Source organism: Eriocheir sinensis, chromosome 8, assembly GCF_024679095.1.
Source record: "Eriocheir sinensis breed Jianghai 21 chromosome 8, ASM2467909v1, whole genome shotgun sequence".
Lineage (NCBI taxonomy): Eukaryota > Metazoa > Arthropoda > Malacostraca > Decapoda > Varunidae > Eriocheir > Eriocheir sinensis.
The window spans coordinates 13550518-13572374 of record NC_066516.1 but is presented as its reverse complement, the minus strand read 5'-3'; the positions used below and the strand labels follow the sequence as shown (position 1 = coordinate 13572374).

The window sequence follows — 21857 nt, the reverse complement described above, 5'->3', positions numbered from 1 at the left end:
AAGGGAAGAAGACGGAAGAGGAGAGGGAAGGAGAGAAAAAGAAAGGGGAAGGAAGAGTAGAAGAAAGGGGAGGCGATGGGAGGAAAGAGGAGATCGAAGAAGGAGGGGAGGGGAGGTAGGTAAGAGTCAATGCGTGACAGGTAAACCCTCTCTTCGTTTCAACACTCACTTATTTCTATATTTAAAAATAATAATGTGGCAAAAATGTATCGTACTCGTACAATAATTGTCTTACAAGTGAGAGGAGTTCCCCCGAGGCAACGTTGCCAGATTGTCGTACTCAGCCTCCTATATGTTTGCCAATTTCCAACCCAAAAACTGCCTCATCGACCCCAATAACTGCCTTCATATATAGTTATCGTTAAAGTGGTTAATTATTGGTGCGTTTTTGGCAATAGTTATGGGCATGGCTCGTAAACCGGTAAATACGAGGCTCTGAGTACGACAATCTGGCAGCGGTGCCCCGAAGTGGTATCACTGCGGCTCGAAGTTACGACAGCACACCATCACACCGGCCGGCGTCAGCTGTTTCTGCACCATGGCTCTCAGCGGCACCAACCGGATGGCCCTCACCAGGTGCCCCAGGCTCCTCCCCAATGTGTGCTCCAGGGCAAGGTGAGATCTTTGTTGTAGATTAAATTGGAATCGACAAAACGTCTGTAAGAAGGACAGTATCCCGTGAATGATAGCGGTGGGATAGCCGTGAGGGCCAAGGGCGGGCAAGGTCAGCTGTAGGGTTGTTTTGGTGTGCTCTGAGTGTTGTAGGCCTGTCAGTGGTGAATATTCATAAGTACACCCAGTTAAAGGTAGCGGATCACAATATCACAAGCCCGCGTGCTGCCACTTTTTTTTAATTGCCAGAACCCCGCCACCTAAACCCATAGCTGGGCGTTATCGCGATAAGTTATCGCGATACTTTATCGCTGATAACAAAATCGGGTTATCGGCCATCCGCTGAACATGCCTGGGCTATACCCAGCCCTCAGCATGACAGCCGTCAGGCTGGGTGTTCTAAAAAAAAAATAACCAAGCGTGGTGGACCTAGTCTCACATTCGTGGGCTAATCGCTAACCAAGCGTACCATCACTAACCAAGCGTACCGTCGCTAATGAAGCGTACCGTCGCTAACCCCCCACATGTATGATGCACTTGAAATTGGTTCTTTAGGGTGGGTGAGCATATTTAAAAGGGTTAACAGGGGAGATGGGCTTCATCCCCTTGAACATCCCCATCTCCTATAGGGGCTTCACCCCCACTGAACCTTAGAAACTAGTAATTTGTGACAGAAATGGTACTAAGAAATGTTGAAAGATATGTCCGAAAAAAATTACCGACCACCTGAGTTAGGTTGGTAAGAGTGGAGTAATACCATATCTTTATGATGCATCAGCGGTGATTATTCAAAACTCACCAGCACTAAAAGTTTTGTCATCACAATACACAGTAGCCATGAAGAAAATGGACCTGCCATCTGCTGTTGTGGCAGATGCCATATTTGCCTTCTGCATGGAAAAATTATTTATTAAACAACAATTGTAACCTAACCAACATTGGGGGGTGACCCCCATCCCATTATACTAATTAAACTATTTGCAGTGACACAAATCAATTTAGTATGTAGTATGTGTCTACACGGAATCATGGGATATCGCTGGAATGACTTGTGTCAAACCAGTGACTCCTCCATGAGACTGGTCTGACATATATTATCCGCAAAGTTTGTCAATGCCAACTCCGGCTATACAGGCATGTGGCACGCTACCCAGAAGCTGACCCTGCTCATTGGGCTGTTTCTGTAAGAGAACCCTGAGTGGAGGAGGCCAAGGTGATGCCCACAGTGTTCGTAGCTTTAGCAAGTCAATAAATCCTGCTATGAGGTACTTAGGATGAGAAGGGGGTCTGCTAAGTGGGAAAAAAATATTATACACATGCATGCTTTCATACATATATGTATATGTTGATTCTTGATGATTTAGATTACATAGTTTGTGGAAACTCATCTGCCATATCTATAAGGGGTGGGCGAGAATCTATTTTTTTAGAATCGAAGGAATCGATTCTCAGCGTGAGCGGAATCGCCGAAATCGATTCTAGAATCGCTACCCCCCAACGCACCGCAAACCGTGTTAACTCCCTGGTGCATTATTAAGAGAGACAAGGGTAGCAAATAATTAATTAACATTGAACAATATTTTTATTCAGTATATACTTTCTTAGTAGGAAAAGTAAAGATTTGCTTCTAAATAGATATGGTTTCCTTTATAAGAAAAAAAAAAAAGATAAAAATATGTTCTACAGAAATATTTATTTCTTGTAAAAATAACTTATATATATATATATATATATATATATATATATATATATATATATATATATATATATATATATATATATATATATATATATATATATATATATATATACAGTAAAACCCCGATTATCCGAAAAACCGGATTATCCGAAATTGATGTGGATAACGCAATTAAAAAAATTTTTTCTATACTAAAACGTTATAAAACATCAAAAATAAATAAAAGTAACTACATATGTACTATATTAACACATTTAAAATTGATAAGAACAGTTAAAATGAATATGCTTTCTAATACGTATTGCCGAAATAGCTTGTAACGAATAGATCAATGTATTAGACAAAAACATTAAACAAACTCTCAACAACACCACGTCCGCACCTTCGCCCCAGCAAGGACGTAGGTGCGGCGAACGAACAAACTACTGCACGACTACTCTCACACCGTACTCTCAAGACAACGACACAAACACGACTCCCCTCTCCACTCCATGCCACATTCCCCTTCCAACATACGAGTTGCGCGATAATATGAGTCATCATACTGTGTCTCCACCTGCACGATGCATCAAGGTCACACTTGCAAGCTTGCACAACCATTCACAATCGCACTCTGCAACATTCACAATTCAGATCTGCAACGCTCACACGTATCAACATACACTGGTCCAGACAAGGAGACACACAGACAAACATACAATAAAACATTTACATCACATGTTTTAAGTGTACTACTTTGTTTAGCGTAGCGTGTGTTTGTTTGGTTTCAAAATCAAAATGGCGGCGATCAAAATGGCGCTATAAATCCGATTATCCGAAAAATCGCTTATCCGAAGAGGCTTCCCCTTCCATTTCGGATAATCGGGGTTTTACTGTATATATATATATATATATATATATATATATATATATATATATATATATATATATATATATATATATATATATATATACTTGAAAAAGGAAGTCTGCTTGTAAAACGCAGTCTTTTAATGAAGAGGAGTACCAGGGCTGGCAGAAACATCTCTGCTAACTTTTAACTTCTTTAATACGTTGGTGACGTTTCGGAACGAACATGTTCCATCCTCAGACCTAAAAACATGTTACAGTGTGTCACATATAAAGCAAGATAAAAGAATACTGCTAATGAAATTAATCTACGGTAAAACAAGCCGATGTCGATAAAACGTAAAAACACGTGAAAGGAAAACCAGAAGTTACCAATAAGGGGGAGTATAAACATAAAAAAGAGGTTTTTAATTTATTGTGTTTTATATTGTTTTAATGGTATCTGTTTACTTCCCTTGTTTTGGGTACTTTTGTACTCCCTTTTAGTCTTTTACTTTATAATCAGTTTGTTTTTTACTAATTTAACTTGCTGTTAAACCTGTTTTTTATGTTTATACTCCCCCTTATTGGTAACTTCTGGTTTTGCTTCCACGTGTTTTCACGTTTTATCATTTCCTAAGACATCGGCTTGTTTTACCGTAGATTAATTTTATTAGCAGTGTTCTTTTGTCTTATACATATATATATATATATATATATATATATATATATATATATATATATATATATATATATATATATATATATATATATATATATATATATATATGAAGCGGTGAAGCACGAGTAGAATGGCTACAAAGGAATTGATTCCCAGGCTTGAGAACCGATTCCCTATGTAGCGAAACAGAATCGAAGGAATTGGTTCTTGCCCACCCCTAATTTCTATAAGCAAATAATTATTATATCTTTTATTAATAATGGGGATTACATACAGCTCCTGGTGGAGTGGAGTGGAGATGGGACCACCTGATGCCATCCTAGGTGTAACTGAGGCCTTCAAACGAGATTCCAACCCCAAAAAGATGAATCTTGGCGTGGGTGCTTACCGAGACGATAATGGCAAGCCTTTTGTGTTGCCCTCAGTTAGAAAGGTCAGTTTTATATGTAAGTGATGTTTTTGTTGATAGTAGTGTAGATAGTTTTGCAGGATTTTGTCATAATACCACCAAAGAGGCATATTATATATATAAACTTCAGATAAAATTAGATAAATGATTTCATGATGTGAACTCTGTTGTATTTCCTTTCTCATGTGATTCATGTCCCAAAAAGAAAGTTCACAATTTCTTTTTGCAGTCTACTTTTATTTCATAATTGCCAGTGTTTTTTTTTCCATGAAGATGCATTCATTTTTTAAAGTTATGTTGCTTTTTACACAGTATGGTATTTTTGTACTTTAATTTTGTAATTGTTTCATAGATAGTTTTCCTAACTTTTTTGTACTGTTTCAGGCTGAAGAACTGCTTGTCAGCCAGAAGTTGGACAAGGAATACTTGCCCATATCTGGCAATGCTGAATTCTGCAAGGAAGCAATCAAGCTGGCCCTTGGAGATGACAATCCAGCACTTGCTGATGGCCTGGTTTGTATACATGATTAAACATTTTCCCAGCCAAGCTAAGCAATAAAACCATAAGTAGAGTGGCTTGGGTCCAGAATTTCTGAACAGCTTTCCCTTAGGACAGGAAGTGGTAACTGTCATTAGTACCAGCAGACACTGACGGGTGAATTGATGAAGAATTCTGAGTACGGTACTGTATCTCCCAGCAGATACTTCTAGGTCCATACTCAGTTCTTGAAAAGCATCCTGCATGTTCTAACATAGTTAAGTGTCACCTCTTCCTTTTAGGTAGATAAAGTGGTTGTGTTCACGTGTTTATCTCTTTCATCATTTACATTGTAAAAGGCTATTTAGACTTTTATATTAAACCACACTTTTTAGTAAAGCATAAACAAATGATGATAACCATAATTTAGTAATTTTGAAAACAGTTTTGAGTAAATGGCATGCGTCGTGCAAGTAGTTTGGTGTGGTTAGAAAGATAATTTGCCCTTAACCCTTTCAATACGATGACGCCTACATAGGCGTCATGAAGCCCCAGTAGCATATACGATGACGCCTACATAGGCGTCATGAAGCCCCAGTAGCATATACGATGACGCCTACGTAGGCGTCATGAAGTCCCAGTAGCATATACGATGACGCCTACGTAGGCGTCATGAAGTCCCAATAGCATATACGATGACGCCTACGTAGGCGTCATGAAGTCCCAGTAGCATATACGATGACGCCTACATAGGTGTCATATTTTTATTCTGTTTCTTCTTCTATTGAGTTGTCCCGTACTTTGTGTTGGTTACTAAGTAAAGACGCCGTATGCTGTCCTTGAAATCCTATTGCTCCTCCCACCATCCTTGTTCCCACCAATCACAAAAAATGAGCTACAGTATGCACCGCCTTCTTCCCGCCTTGTGTCTAAAATTAGGAAGTCTCATTGGCTGTCTCTCTCTCTCTCTCTCTCTCTCTCTCTCTCAGACACCGAGGCGCCGACACCATCACGTCTCGCCAACGTTGCCAGATTGCCGTATTCAGCCTCCTATTTTTGCCGATTTCCAACCCAAAAACTGCCTCCTCGACCCCAATAACTGCCTATATAAATAGATATCGGTAAAATAATTAATTATTGGTGTCTTTTGGCAATTGCTATGGCCCAGAAATAGGTAAATACGAGGCTCTGAGTACGATAATCTGGCAACGGTGCGTCTCGCCCACCTCTCTCTCTCTCTCTCTCTCTCTCTCTCTCTCTCTCTCTCTCTCTCTCAGACACCAAGGTGCCAACACCACCACTCCTTGATGACAAAGGAGTATCTGGCAGCTCTCTGATTGATGATAACAGAGTTGTATTTGCTGATAATTTCTCGACATTCTTCCTCCTCTACACAATCATCTGCTTTCTCTATTTCTTTCCCCCTTGCCCCTTTCTCCCCTTTCTTTATTTTGCCTTTTTTTTTATTTCGCGTTGACGCAATTTATATTATGCATAGCAGGTATATGTTGACTCGTCGTGTATGCTGCTTTGCAAATACGGGATACATGTAATGAGGGCTTTCAGCAGCATAATATACGGAGGCAACAAGCAGATACATGCCGGCTCAGGTTTCCCGCGCGCGGCCGTGCACGGCGTATATCAGCCAGGCGGGCTTTTTGAACATCCGGCGCGAAGGGGTTAAAGATCATGGCTGTGTTAAATGAGTCATGTAGGAAACAAAGTGAGGGCACAGGAGGGTCTTTGATAGACTTGCACCATATACACCATATTACCATAGACCATAATTATAGGCTACACCACACCAGGTTGCTTACACCTGATGCAGCAGATTTCTGACTGCCTACCCTCATTAACAAGTAATTCTAGAGAACTTGCAATTCATAAATCAGCATTGTGCAGTATCTGCATGAATGTATTCCTGATGTTTTCTTACTAAATCAGAAAGAGCATATACCTCAAAACTCAATATACTTTCAATAATATTTAGTGGATATATGAAAAAAATAGCAGTAAGGATTTCTTAAATATTCATATAGACATACTGATAGGAGTCAATCACTTTTAGTTGTTCAACAAGCAGACTTTATTAAGGGCTTGTTTCCTGATGTTTTATTAAAGTATGTGACAGCAATATTTAATACCATTATTTATTTCAGAATGTGACAGTCCAAGCAATCTCTGGAACAGGTGCTCTCAGGGTTGGGTCTGCTTTCTTGTCCAAATTCTTCCCAGGTCCAAAGGTATGGTTCATTTGTGTTTATTAATCTCTTAAGTTACACACTAAGTATGCCTGTATGAGGGAGTTGTGGTTAAACTCAAGGTCTGCTGCATTCCTTTGAAAAATCTGACGATCAGCTTCAAGTAAGCCATAAAAGTAAAGATGTTTTCTTTTTGGAGGACTATATACTTTTGAAACCTGTTGATCTATTTATATTTATCTGCCTTTATCTACATATTGTCAATCAGTCTATATAAACTCATACAGTAAATGTCAAATTAGGGAAAATTTATTTAGGATTATTGATTAACCATGAGTTTCTGAATGGAATACAATCAATTTTTTGTTATCATTGCCCAGTTAGACTTGCAGTGGTAGAAGGGGAGTCAAATAGATTGACCAAAACTTCAGCATGCAGTGGAAGATCTGCAGGGTTTTCTGAAAGTGCAGAGTTGCCTTCAACTAATTATAGGATAGTCAGAGGTCTAGAGTGCAGGCAGTGGAAATGAGTTATTTGAGGAGTGCTTGTGGTGTGAGTAGAATGGATGGAATGAGTAATGAAAGTGTGTACAAGCAGTTTGGAATGTGTCACAGGGGTGAAGGGAAGAAGTGTGGAGTGGTGGAAGAAGTGAAGCGACAGACTTTAAAGTGGTTTGGGCACATGGAGCGAATGGAGGAGAGTAAGATGACCAGAGGGGTGTATGTGAGTGAGATAGAGGGAGGGAATGCTAGAGGACGACCTCCAGTGAAATGGAGGGAGAGGGGGGAAAGATCTTTGAGAAGCTTTGAGCAGGCAAGGAGGGAGTGTCTGGATAGAGAAAGTTGGAAGCTCTTCTGCCGTGGCCATCCCCTGGTGGGAGCTCCTAGGAGCATGCGTCGATGAAATGATGATGATAATTATAGGATTAGGGTTTCTACAGGCAAACTTCATATTATGTTAAGAATCACAAGATGTTATCATACTGTGTTATCTTGAGAACTACGAGACTTTACCTGTGCTCATGAGTATGCAGTGACAGTATTAAATCTGGTTAATGTACTTGACGCCATTAAGGACCTTTAGAATCGTGGGATATCTCAAAATTGGGGAGACGCTGCCAGACTTGGTGTGAATCTGGATCAGTATAGGGTTCTATCATGTAGGGCTAGAGCTCTTTTGAGAAAGGACAAGGAGAGGTATATCAGGTCTTGCTGAGATTGTCAACATCATTTCAATGCAAGTGACAGATCTTCTTGCTAAGCTCTAACAAAATGTGACTGCTCCCACGTAAAGGGATAATCACATTCTGCAAGTGTGAATAAAACCCACACTGGCAGATGAAAAATGTATGTTTTATCAAACAGTTTTGATGGACACTGCCACCACCCTCTTACCATTGAAGATGGTGGCAGTGTCCACTGAAATTGTTTGGTGAATATACATCTTTCGTCTGCCACTGTAGGATTTATTCACATCAAGATCATGTCAGTGTGATTATCCCAGTCCACATTCTGCAAATTGGCATTTTGTGAACTTTGTTTGGCACCAAAGTAATGGAAATTTTGAGAGCATCGTAAGGAAAATAATTGTTTTCCAGTAAATTATCTGTTGTTTATTTCAGAATGTGTGGCTGCCAGCTCCTACCTGGGGTAACCACGTTCCCATTTTCAAGCACGTGAATATGGATGTCCAGCAGTATAGGTACTATGACCCCAAGACCTGTGGCTTCAATTTTTCAGGGGCCCTGGAAGATATAGCGGTTAGTAGCATTTCAGAAATGTTTTGAATTCAGGATAAAAAAAAACATTCTTGCTTTTTAACATTTCAGGCTGTCACCAAGTTGGTGTAGAGAAAGGTAGAGTAAATTTTACAAAAACATGATATATTTACAAGGATATAATTAGGCCCATATTAAAACATTAATTTTTCTTTCTGTTGCTCTTTCTACACTTTTTAGCTTTCTCTGAATATTGTGAGGCACCAAATTCTGAACTGTATGTTAGGACTGGCAGGACACATTGATTGTACACCTTTCCCTTCAGGAAGAGTGACAGACTCATGACATTTTTGTTCACCAAAAGCCTCCATCCCATTCCTTTTTTTTTTTTTTTTTTTTTTTTTTTTTTCCGTGGCATGGGTTTGCACTAATTGTTTGTTCTAGTTGTGTGTAGATGTGTGTTCATTACCAGTCATTATTTTTTTGTCCTCCAAACTGATTATTAATCATTACCTTGTTTTCTTCATATTCACCTTCAAGCTTACTTTCATACTTTCTCTATGAAGTTCCTCAATCATTTTCTGTAGGTTTTCCTCAGACTCACTTAGTTAGAGATCGTCTGTGAAGCTAAGGTTGTTAAGGTATTCATCGTCTGTCTTTGTTTCCATGTTATCCTCCTTTGATTTCTTAAATACTGTACTAATTCTGAACAAGCTGTGAATAGTTTATCATCTTGCCTGTTTTCTTAATTGGAGTTTTCTTAGTAGTTAAGTTTAATGGCTGCTGTGCTGTCTCTATATATCTTCCAAAATCTTTATACAAAATTCATTAACACCCTGCCTCTGCAGTGCCCATATGACTGCTGAAGTTTGAATTGTCAAATGCTTTCTCATAATCTATGAAATCCATGCATTGTGGTGTATGCGGCAGGTTAGGTTACCTTAGATGTGGTCGGTTGTTGAGTATCAACTACAAAATCCAGTTTATACTCTTAGCTGGATTGAGTCTAGTGTTTCACTTACCCTGTATTATCTTAGTGAAATGTGTGTAGGTTGCAAGAAGACTAATTATTTAGTATTAAATATTTTATGTCAGTAGACAGAGACTGAGCATTAAAAGGAAGGTTCAAAGAAGTGTGATTTCTAAAAACTAGTGGATGTGAATGACCAGGATATTGTTTTAATATTTTCAAAATGTCACTGTCCACAGAAAATCCCTAAAGGGAGCTTGATTATGCTGCATGCATGTGCACACAACCCAACAGGGGTGGATCCAAAGCCTGAGCAGTGGGATGAAATGAGCAAGGTCATTAAAGAGAGAGAGCTTCTTCCTTTCTTTGATATGGCGTATCAGGTAAGACAAGTATTCCTTATTGTGAACATTTGTAAATGCCATAAAACAGATGACAGCGCATTGTTTTCAAAATTACTCGTGCATAAATAAAATACTAGGGTTACAGTATGCTGTATTACTTTTCCCTATATATATATATATATATATATATATATATATATATATATATATATATATATATATATATATATATATATATATATATATATATATATATATATATATATATATATTTATTTATTTATTTTTCACAAAAAAGTCAAGTTCATGGTAAATTAAATTTTGCAGGGCTTTGCATCTGGAGATGTAGCAAGAGATGCTTATGCTGTGAGAAAATTTTTGGAAGACGGCCACAAAATTTGTCTGTCACAGTCCTTCTCCAAAAACATGGGATTATATGGTGAGTAGAAGCTTAGATAATTGTACTGGTGGGATGCAGATCATGCGTCATCCTTCCTTGACAGCTGGTAGACTCGGCAGCAGTGACTCGATCACCACCCAGGCTGCCCACACAGAGAAATATGCAAGTTATATTGATATGCATTATGTTCCGTGCAGTAGTTTTGACAGCTAATTCTAATGTCTAATTGGTCAGTAACTTCAATCCTTTTATGAATTAACCCATAGTGTACCGCCCTATGTGATATAAAAGTGGGCCCCAGTTCCGCACTTGGAGTAAAAAAAATTATTGGCGAAATCCCTTCAAAATGACCCCAGTAACAAGGAAAATGGGTTCATTCCACTCATCGTCGCCCATAAGTGCTCCACAGCTACCTACCCCTGTCCGCTCGTGGCTTGGCTCGCAGCCCACAAGTTGCCGTCCCGCGTCTTGGTGTGTGTGTGTATATATATATATATATATATATATATCTATATATATATATATATATATATATATATATATATATATATATATATATATATATATATATTGTTTTTGTGCCTTAGAGTGCTTAAAGTATGCACAGCCGGTCGATATACACAGTTTTTGAGGGCGAAATCGAGTGTTTGTGTGTACGAAAATGGTTCCGTAATTCAATACTTGATAACCGTGATAGAGTGTGTGTGTGTGTGTGTGTGTGTGTGACTGGCTAAAGGTCACTACTCACTATGATTATCGGACATTTTCACTTTGTTTCGGACTTGATTTTGTTTGTGTCACACGCCCAAATTCACTTTCTAAATGGATCGGCGTCACCCCTGGGGGCATGTTGGCTTGGGAGAGGCTAGGCTGACTCACAAGTCGACGCTCTGTACCCATATGAGCGTCTAGATGTGCACGGAAGTGTCCTTTCAATTGCGATTAATTACAGTAATTTGCAAACGTGTCTGACGCGTCAACGGTATATAATTGTAAATCACTTTTATCGCATGAAAAATTATAATGGTATAATTTTACCAGCTCTAAGGACTTTGCCTCTGTGAGCTTTTTGTATTTATTTGAGCTAAGATTTTATTTTAAGTATGAAATTGCCATATCTTTAATTAGGTCTGCCAGGTCTAGTAAAAAATCTTATCCTGGTAGTCATTATTCATTGGAAATGTCATTAGCTATCATAATACTTTTTCCTATCCATGGCCTAAAGGCTATCACCCAGAAATGCTAGATTTAAACTAGCTCACACTTACATTTAATAATTTTTTTCTAGTCTCCACTTCAAAATTATGGTTTGAAAGTTGAAGTTAGTGTTTTAACGATCTGTGTTTTGATCTTTCTGTCAAGGTGAGAGAGCTGGAGCATTCAGTATCATATGCCAAGACAAGGATGAAGCTGCACGTGTATTGTCCCAGGTGAAGATTTTGATTAGACCCATGTATTCCAATCCTCCCCTTCATGGATCACGCATTGTCGCCGCAATCCTCACCAATCCTGAGCTTCGGTAAGCATTTTTTATATTAATTTACACTAGTTCTTTGCATGCTTTATGATTGGTATTATTGCTATGGTTATTATAATGTAATACTGTAGTGGCTAGTTTTCCATTTTGACATTTTTGCATATCAAATCTAGATCTCAGATGAGGATAGTATTGTGTAGAAGCATATATGTTTAAGGGGAGGTGGTGGCCGAGTGGTTTGCGTGAGGGAGTGGTGAGCCTGAGGACATAGTGTGGACTAGGTTCGAGTCCCAACGAAATACAGTCACCTTTCGATTAACGTGAGGGTTACATTCCTGGAGATGTTGCATTATTTAAAATCCCGTCATTTAAACATAATTTCCCCATAGGAAACAATGGTAATTGTGGGGGTTACATTCCTGGACACTGGGAAAGTCTGCCTACTGTCATACTCACCCGCTTCTATTTCCCGACTTCCTACTTCAAAACTGTCTTCTGGGCTCCAATAACGAAATTAATTTATAGTTATTGTTAAAAGAGTTAGATTCTGATGTTTCTTGGCAATAGTTAGGCGTCAGAAACTGGTAAATACTATGCTCTGAGTACGATAATCTGGCAACGGTGCCCCGTTCTCCCTCCTCCCTCCTTACCCCGTCCTTCCATGTCCTTGGAAGGATGCTTGCATGCCATAGTAGAGGTCAAAATGCAGTGTACGTATTCCAGAGAAACGTTCCACTCACAGTGCAGGCTAGCTCCAGAAAAAAAAAAGGTGGCGTCACACAGGGCAAATTTCTCCAAACATGTTGGTCGTTTTTGTTGGTTGTTGGGCAAAATGAACAACAACCAACAAGATTTGGCGGGTTGGGAAGGATGGACCACAGTTGTGACGTCAGAATGGTTGGGAGGAAACGGGGTCAAATGACATTCGTGCTGTAAGCTGTAAATGTAAATTGAAAATCAATCATCGTACGCTCCCCTGGCATATGCCCCATTGATTGATTGATGAAAGCACAAGATTAACTCTAATCTTATATACCTAAACTAAGTAAATGTGCAATCCAGCTGAATTGCACCACCCCAGTTTTGGTTTTATTCCAACTGCTGCACTCTATCCCTGACCCTTTTATACTCAACTAATCCTTCTCTCCATGTATTGCAGTGCCATATGGTTGAATGATGTCAAAGGCATGGCTGATCGCATCATTTCAATGCGTACCAAGCTGAAAGCAAATCTTGCCAAAGAGGGCTCTGTGAAGGATTGGTCACACATTACAGAGCAGATTGGCATGTTCTGCTTCACTGGAATGACCCCAGATCAGGTAAGTGAGCAGCTCCCAATGGTAGGCAAAAATTGATGGAAAGCTGGATTCTCAATTTGAACATTCTTGCAACAAATTAATTGCACTGACTGAGATTGATTAGTGATTCACAGTCCCAACCAGTATTTATGCATAAATTGCTTTAGCTCCACAGAGTATGCATTTTGATCTAGAAATATTAATTTTACTGTAACATCCTAACAAACAAGCATGAGATCATGCAGGATGACACCCATAAATATTATTTCAATAATATTATTTCACTCATTTAAGTCAGAGGACAGACTGTCCAGTGAAATGTCCACCATTGTTATTTACTTGTAAATATGAGTAGAATTTGCAGGATGGCACCATTTTAACATGCTTACACCGTAACAGGCTGGGGTTGACCACCAGCAGAAAATTATATATATATATATATATATATATATATATATATATATATATATATATATATATATATATATATATATATATATATATATATATATATATATATATATATATATATATAATTGAAATTAAATGACAACATTCAGGAATGTTTTGTTTCCTAGCAAATTTGGTTTATTTTTATCACCTTAATTTGCTTATGTGTTCTTACTTTTTTTTCCAGGTTGACAAGCTGACATCAGAGTTCTCGGTATATCTTACAAAAGATGGACGAATTTCTGTAGCAGGTATTGCCTCCACAAATGTTGACTATCTTGCTCATGCTATGCACCAAGTTACTAAGTAATATGGGTTGAAGCATGTTGGCATTGTCTCACAGAAACCAAAATGTTAGATTATTAAATTAAGGTAATTAATTTTCAATGTAAAACTTGTGTACTGCCAATTTTAAACATGTTTTGTGGGCCTAAAATGTTAACTTTTGAATATTTTATTGATGACTGAAGGTTATGAAGAATTTAATACTCATAATGCAATGAATGAAGTTTTAGGGCAACACTGTAAAGTTATTAACTACTGTAAGTACATAGTACTTTTGTGTGCTAAAGGATGAGTAACAGAATAATGTAGAACTGGCAATAAGTGTAGATATGACATTAGTAAGTGTACCCAAATTTAATGTAGTATGTATAGACTAGAAAAGAAAAACATTATGGTCGAACAGAAAAAGGCTTGAGTTGCCTAGGAAATTAATGAGTTAGTGCGTATTATGTTAACATAAATTTTTAAATATGTTCACCTTAAAAGCACATGCAGAGTCATGTATTTTAATGTAAAAACTTCTGTAAATAGTGCCTGAACTGACAAGAAAAATTAGCATATTAAACTTTTTTTTTTTTTGCTGATTTGTTTGTAAATACCTTGATATTCCTTGTTTTTCAATAGCAACCACAATTATTTAAATAATTTGTCACAGTGAGAATTGCCATGCATTATGGGCATACTCCAAGTCATTGGCAAAAAGTCCAGAAATGTACTGACCACTGAAAAGTTAATGGCAACAAATTAAGGAAATGGCAAAATGTCTAACCCCTTCACTCTGGCGACGTCACCGTATGGAAAGGGTTAGTCCTCTTCTAAACCCCTTAAGAGGAAGTGGAAGAGGAATTTAGAGGTTTAATCCTCTTCCATTTCCTCTTGACCCTTTCCATACAGACGCTGACATCTGCGTTACCGATGGGAAGGGGTAAGTGATTACTAATGTAGTAGTTTTCTTTGTTATGTACCATATTTTCTGAGATTAGTGTTGTAGGATTTTAAAACTATATATTACTTTGTTGTCCTAGATGTTATTTTTCTAGGCTTACTTCATGAGAAAGGTATCATCTTCAATGCTGGAAAATATTATAATTTTCACCTTTTACTGCATCAGCAAAAAAAAAGAAAAAAATGTTAGGTGGTAGGGAAATAGCAAGAAACTTAGTTTCCATCAGTGCTACCAACTGTTGCATATGTAAAATAATCATGTCAGTAAGTTTGCTGATTAAAACATTGGATTATTTTCTACAATATTGTTTCATAACTTAAATCATACATCAAGAGCTTGAAAATATTTAATATTTTCAAAACAATAGGTAATGGTGTAAATTTTAATGTTTGAAAATTAAATCTCTACAAGTATAAATTTACTTATTCTGTCCTTATGCTAATACATATATCAATCATATATCAATCACTTGGGGAATACGTTGGGGGCACGTCGCCTCGCCTACCTAACGATGCCAAGCACGGGGTCTCTCCGGGCAAGTCTCCATGCTAAGTACTTCCCGGCAGGATCTCGACTTGCTCAAGCCATGAACTCTGTGGGCATCCCTTTGCAAAATTCAGGAGGAGAGAGCTGTTGATGTTCCTGGTACCGGAACCATGGGAGCCAACACACAGTTCAAAGCTAATCCCATCATTGCCAGTAGTAGCACTGAAGTTGCCCTGGCTAGCTGCCAGAAGTCACGGGAAGAATTAGAAGAAGCAAGGTGTTGACATTTTCTATTGATAAATGAAATTTTGGTAAGTTGGAGAATAGATTTGGCCCGGAATCGTGCCAAATCTATTCTCCGACTTACCAAAACTTCTTTTATCAATAGAAAATGTCAACACCTTGCTTCTTCTAATTCTTCCTGTGACTTATGGCATCTAGCCGAAAATATCTCCTCCAATTTCACTTCTTCCTCTTTCCCTCCTCTCCTTAACCCTGACGGCAGCACTGCCATCTCATCTGTCTCTAAGGCTGAACTTTCCGATCAAACTTTCTGTAAGAACTCCACCTTGGACGATTCTGGGCATATTCCTCCTACTCATCCCCCCCTCTGACTCCTTTATGCCTGTTATTAAGATTCTTCCAAATGATGTTTTCTATGCCCTCTCTGGCCTCAACTCTCAGAAGGCTTATGGACCTGATGGAGTGCCTCCTATTGTCCTTAAAAACTGTGCTTCTGTGCTGACACCCTGCCTGGTCAAACTCTTTCGTCTCTGCCTGCTGGAAGTACGCCTTTGTACAGCCTGTGCCTAAGAAGGATGACCGTTCCAATCCCTCAAGCTACTGCCCTATAGCTTTACTTTCCTGTCTATCTAAAGCTTTTGAATCAATCCTTAACCGGAAGATTCAAAAGCACCTTTCCACTTCTAACCTTCTATCTGATCGCCAGTATGGGTTCTGCAAGGGGCGATCTTCTTGCTCTCTTAACTGACTCTTGGTCATCCTCTCTTAGCCGTTTCGGTGAAACTTTCTCTGTTGCGCTAGACATATCGAAAGCCTTCGATAGAGTCTGGAACAAGTCTTTGCTTTCTAAACTGCCCTCTTTCGGATTCTATCCCGCTCTCTGTTCCTTTATCTCCAGTTTCCTTTCCGGCCGTTCTATCTCTGAGGTGGTAGACGGTCACTGTTCTTCCCCTAAACCTATCAACAGTGGTGTTCCACAGGGCTCTGTCCTATCACCCACTCTCTTCCTGTTATTCATCTATGATCTTTCCATAACAAACTGTCCTGTCCACTCATACGCCGACGACTCCACTCTGCATCATTCAACTTCTTTCAATAGATGACCCTCTCAACAGGAAGTACACGACTCCAGACTGGAGGCTGCAGAACGCTTAACCTCAGACCTTGCTATCATTTCCGACTGGGGCAGAAGGAACCTTGTGTCCTTCAATGCCTCAAAAACTCAATTTCTCCACCTATCAACTCGACACAATCTTCCAAACACCTATCCCCTATTCTTGGACAACACTCAGCTATCACCATCTTCAACACTAAACATCCTCGGTCTATCCTTAACTCAAAATCTCAACTGGAAACTTCAATCTCCTCTCTCGCTAAATCAGCTTCCTCGAGGTTGGGCGTTCTCTTCCCCTAAACCTATCAACAGTGGTGTTCCACAGGGCTCTGTCCTATCACCCACTCTCTTCCTGTTATTCATCAATGATCTTTCCATAACAAACTGTCCTGTCCACTCATATGCCGACGACTCCACTCTGCATCATTCAACTTCTTTCAATAGAAGACCCTCTCAACAGGAAGTACACGACTCCAGACTGGAGGCTGCAGAACGCTTAACCTCAGACCTTGCTATCATTTCCGATTGGGGCAGAAGGAACCTTGTGTCCTTCAATGACTCAAAAACTCAATTTGACCACCTATCAACTCGACACAATCTTCCAAACACCTATCCCCTATTCTTGGACAACACTCAGCTATCACCATATTCAACACTAAACATCCTCGGTCTATCCTTAACTCAAAATCTCAACTGGAAACTTCAAATCTCCTCTCTTGCTAAATCAGCTTCCTCGAGGTTGGGCGTTCTGTATCGTCTTCATCAGTTCTTCTTCCCCACGCAGTTGCTATCCATATACAGGGGCCTTGTCTGCCCTCGTATGGAGTATGCATCTCACGTGTGGGGGGGCTCCACTCACACAGCTCTTCTGGATAGAGTGGAGTCTAAGGCTCTTCATCTCATCAGCTCTCCTCCTCATCAGTCTTCTACCTCTTAAACTCCGTCGCGATGTTGCCTCTCTTTCTATCTTCTATCAATATTTCCACGCTGACTGCTCTTCTGAACTTGCTATCTGCATGCCGTGGCCCCGCTGCACATGACTTTCTACTCATGCTCATCCCTATACTGTCCAAACCCCTTATGCAAGAGTTAACCAGCATCTTCACTCTTTCATCCCTCACGCTGGTAAACTCTGGAACAATCTTCCTTCATCTGTATTTCCTCCTGCCTAAACTCTTTCAAGAGAAGGGTATCAGGACACCTCTCCTCCTGAAATTGACCTCTCTTTCGATTCTTTTTTAGGAGCAGGGAGTAGCGGGCCTTTTTTTTTATTATTGTTTCCTTTTTTGTGTGCCCTTGAGCTGCCTCCTTTGTTGTAAAAAAAAAAAATAATAATAATAATAATAATAACTGTGCCTCAAGGGGGCACTGGTCTAATACAAAGGAGTACAAAGGAAAAGCAAACAGCAACAGACCTCTTGGTCCTAACTAGGCTGTTTGTTGTTGCTACCATCTACTCTAATCTATGAGTCAGAGGCACAGGACAGCAAAGGCGAAGGCTCCTCCCCTCCCACCAGTCCCTCCAGCCGAGGCTGGCATGAAAAGGAAGAATACCATATAATATAGAAAAACTACAATGGAATTTTACATGGACAGAAGGAAGATCATACACGACAACTAAGCTAACACTACTTTCTAGTAGTGCAAATAGTTTCGCTTTCGACGATGTTTTGAGGCAGACCATTCCATACATTGATGACACGGTTGAAGAAGAAGTGTTTTGATACATTTGAGTTGAAACGCTTCCTCGTTATTTTGTATCCATTGTTTCTTGTTAAACTTGATTGAGACTAAAATAATCATGAACATTAACGTTATCGAATCCCTTGAAAATTTTAAACACTTCTATAAGGAAGGAAGTATGCCTTCATACAGCCTGTGCCTAAGAAGGGTGACCGTTCCAATCCCTCATACTACCATCCTATAGCTTTACTTTCTTGTCTATCTAAAGCTTTTGAATCAATCCTTAACCGGAAGATTCAAAAGCACCTTTCCACTTCTGACCTTCTATCTGATCGCCAGTATGGGTTCCGCAAGAGGCGTTCTACTGGTGATCTCCTTGCCTTCCTAACTGACTCTTGGTCATCCTCTCTTAGCTGTTTCGGTGAAACCTTTGCTATTGCGCTGGACATATCAAAAGCTTTTGATAGGGTCTGGCACAAATCTTTGCTTTCCAAACTACCCTCCTACGATTTCTATCCTTCTCTCTGTACTTTTATCTCCAGTTTCCTTTCTGACAGTTCTATTTCTGCTGTGGTAGACGGTCATTGTTCTTCCCCTAAACCTATTAACAGTGGTGTCCCACAGGGTTCTGTCCTATCTCCCACTCTCTTTCTGTTGTTCATTGATGATCTTCTTTCCAAAATGAACTGTCCTATCCATTCTTACGCCGATGACTCCATTCTGCATTACTCAGCTTCTTTTAATAGAAGACCCACCATACAGGAACTTAATGATTCAAGGCTGGAGGCAACAGAACACTTAGCCTCAGACCTTACTATTATTTCCGATTGGGGCAAGAGGAACCTGGTGTCCTTCAACGCCTCAAAAACACAGTTTCTTCACCTATCTACTCGACACAATCTTCCAAACAACTATCCACTATTCTTTGACAACACTCAGCTATCACCTTCCTCAACATTAAACATCCTCGGTCTATCCTTAACTCAAAATCTCAACTGGAAACTTAATATCTCATCTCTTACTAAATCAGCTTCCTCGAGGCTGGGCGTTCTGTACCGTCTCTGCCAGTTCTTCTCCCCCGCACAGTTGCTATCCATTTACAGGGGCCTTGTCTGCCCTCGTATGGAGTATGCATCTCATGTGTGGGGGGGGGTCCACTCACACAGCTCTCCTTGACAGAGTGGAGTCAAAGACTCTTCTTCTCATCAGCTCTCCTCCTCATACTGATAGTCTTTTACCTCTCAAATTCCGCCGCCATGTTGCCTCTCTTCCTATCTTCTATCGACATTTTCATGCAGACTGCTCTTCTGAATTTGCTAACTGCATGCCTCCCCTCCTCCCGCAGCCCCGCTGCACATGACTTTCTACTCATGCTCATCCCTATACTGTCCAAACCCCTTATGCAAGAGTCAACCAGCATCTTCACTCCTTCATCCCTCACGCTGGTAAACTCTGGAACAAACTTCCTTCATCTGTATTTCCTCCTGCCTACGACTTGAACTCTTTCAAGAGGAGGGTATCAGGACACCTCTCCTCCCGAAATTGACCTCTTGTTTTGGACACTCCTTTGACCTCTGTTTGGGAGCAGTGAGTAGCGGGCTTTTTTTTATTTTTTTATTTACGCCCTTGAACTGTCTCCTTAGCTGTAAAAAAAAAAAAAAAAAAAAAAAAAAGCCTGTGCTGTGATAAGCTGAATAAGTTAAGTTCTTTAAGTCTGTCTTCGTACGGTTTGTTTCATAGTCTAGGGATCATTTTCGTGGCTCGACGCTGCACCCTCTCGAGTTTATCAATATCCTTTCTGTAATAGGGAGAACAAAACTGAACGCAATACTCAAGACGTGGGCGAACTAACAAATTGTACAGTGTCAATATTACTTTTTCTGATTTGTGTTCAAATGTACGACCAATAAATCCGATCAGTTTGTTGGCAGTTTTTACTACTTCTGTGCAATGTTGACTCGGTTTAAGATTGTTCAAAATTATTACTCCAAGATATTTTTCTTTGTTGGCTTCAGAGAGATGCACTCCGTTAATTTGATAATGAATACAGTATAGAGACCTCCGCAGGGCCAGAAAAACCCAGAAAATGGCCATTATGAGAGATGAGCCTTTGGATTTGAAGCTGGCAACCTTGTCAACCTGGTCGAATTTGTCCTTGAGCTTTGTCCCAAAAAGACGGGCCGGCGTGGTTACCCATCACCCACACTGGGTAGAGAAAGGAGTCAGCACCCAAGAGCATCACAACACGTGTCCCCCTTCAAGCACGAGCCTTGCGAGCCCTGACCCAAGGCACCTGTCACCAGGTGTGCTAGGAGGACTCCCCAGAAAAAAAGAACACTGCCGCGAAGACTCTGAAGTGACTAGAACCTCCCAGGATAATGAGAGAAACATCGGAGGCAGACTGAGACTAGAGGCTGGGTAGAATACCTGTAGAAAGGAAGGAAAGGAAGGGATGTGTCCTCAAAGTGTAGGGGAGGGTGACAACCCTTGGATAGACTACCCATAGGAAGGAAAAAAAAAGGTAATAGTCCAGAGAGAAAGAAAGAAGTCCCTTTTAGTCGCCTTTTACGACACGCAGGGAATACAGTGGTGGAATTCTTACACCCCCCAACCACAGGAGGCATACACTGCAACAAGAGACATGAATCCCATTGTGTCCTTCAGCCTCACTCTTACATTCTCATCAATCAGAGTACCTCAGCCACAAATGCAGGTTAGCACACATTTCATGACTATTTTCACACTTATTTTGATCTCTATAATCTTTTCTATGGTTTTCTAGGTGAAGGGGTTAGAAGACATACATGACAATAGAAGAGCTGATGGTTAAGTAGGAAACTAGATAGGACGTTAATAACACGAAACACTACTCAGTTGTCATGATTGTTTTATGGTTATCATTCATTGACACAGCAGATGAGGCCCTCAAACAATCAAATGCACTAAACAAAAACTATTAAAAGGAACAAAATTCATAAATAATAGGAAATGGCAGTTTTTTTTTAGCAAATCAGCAAACATACATACCTGGATCATCCACATCCTCCTCTGATATTTTCATTTGAAGTTGAAGTCCACACTGGATCACTTTTTCTGCCAGGTACATTTACATTTACAAAAATAATTTTTTCGAGTTTCACTGCAACTTTGACTCTCTGTAGGCAGCAAATTTCTGGGTAAAAGATTATAAACTATATTTTTCCATCGTAATAAAATGAGCAACTTTCCTTCAATAAATTTTCCTGAACGTTGCACCAGTAAAATGTTAAGTTAATTAAGTTAGTTCACAAAATTGAGCTTCTACAGTATTTGCTAACTCAAGGAATTGATTCTGGAATAGATTTCAGCAATTCCAATGGCACTGAAGGTTCTTGGAACAACTTTACTGTTGGCCCATTGAGCAGATGGCACACGAGACAAGGAGACACGTAATTTCTTTCTGACATGATACTGATAAGGGAATCAACATGAAATTCTTTGTGGCTACCCCCTGAAGGGAAGTTACAGTATAGATGGATAAATAAAACACTATGTT

At 39.6% G+C, this 21857-nt stretch overlaps 1 protein-coding gene across 1 annotated transcript; it reads left to right on the top strand.

Moving 5' to 3' along the window:
* The first annotated feature begins 449 nt into the window (after positions 1-449).
* LOC126995561 (aspartate aminotransferase, mitochondrial-like) lies at positions 450-15213 on the top strand. Its single transcript, XM_050855213.1, has 10 exons — positions 450-615; positions 4098-4254; positions 4615-4743; positions 6868-6951; positions 8531-8668; positions 9836-9979; positions 10268-10379; positions 11703-11859; positions 12977-13136; positions 13753-15213. Exons 1-10 carry the CDS (start codon positions 539-541, stop codon positions 13873-13875), a joined length of 1281 nt encoding a protein of 426 aa, XP_050711170.1. The 5' UTR covers positions 450-538; the 3' UTR covers positions 13876-15213.
* The last annotated feature ends 6644 nt before the right edge of the window (positions 15214-21857 follow it).

Coding starts and splice junctions, on each gene's coding strand:
- LOC126995561 (XM_050855213.1), top strand. CDS start 539: ATGGCTCTCAGCGGCACCAACCGGATGGCCCTCACCAGGTGCCCCAGG. Junction 6,952..8,530: donor AATTCTTCCCAGGTCCAAAG/GTATGGTTCATT, acceptor TGTTTATTTCAG/AATGTGTGGCTGCCAGCTCC. Junction 9,980..10,267: donor TCTTTGATATGGCGTATCAG/GTAAGACAAGTA, acceptor TAAATTTTGCAG/GGCTTTGCATCTGGAGATGT.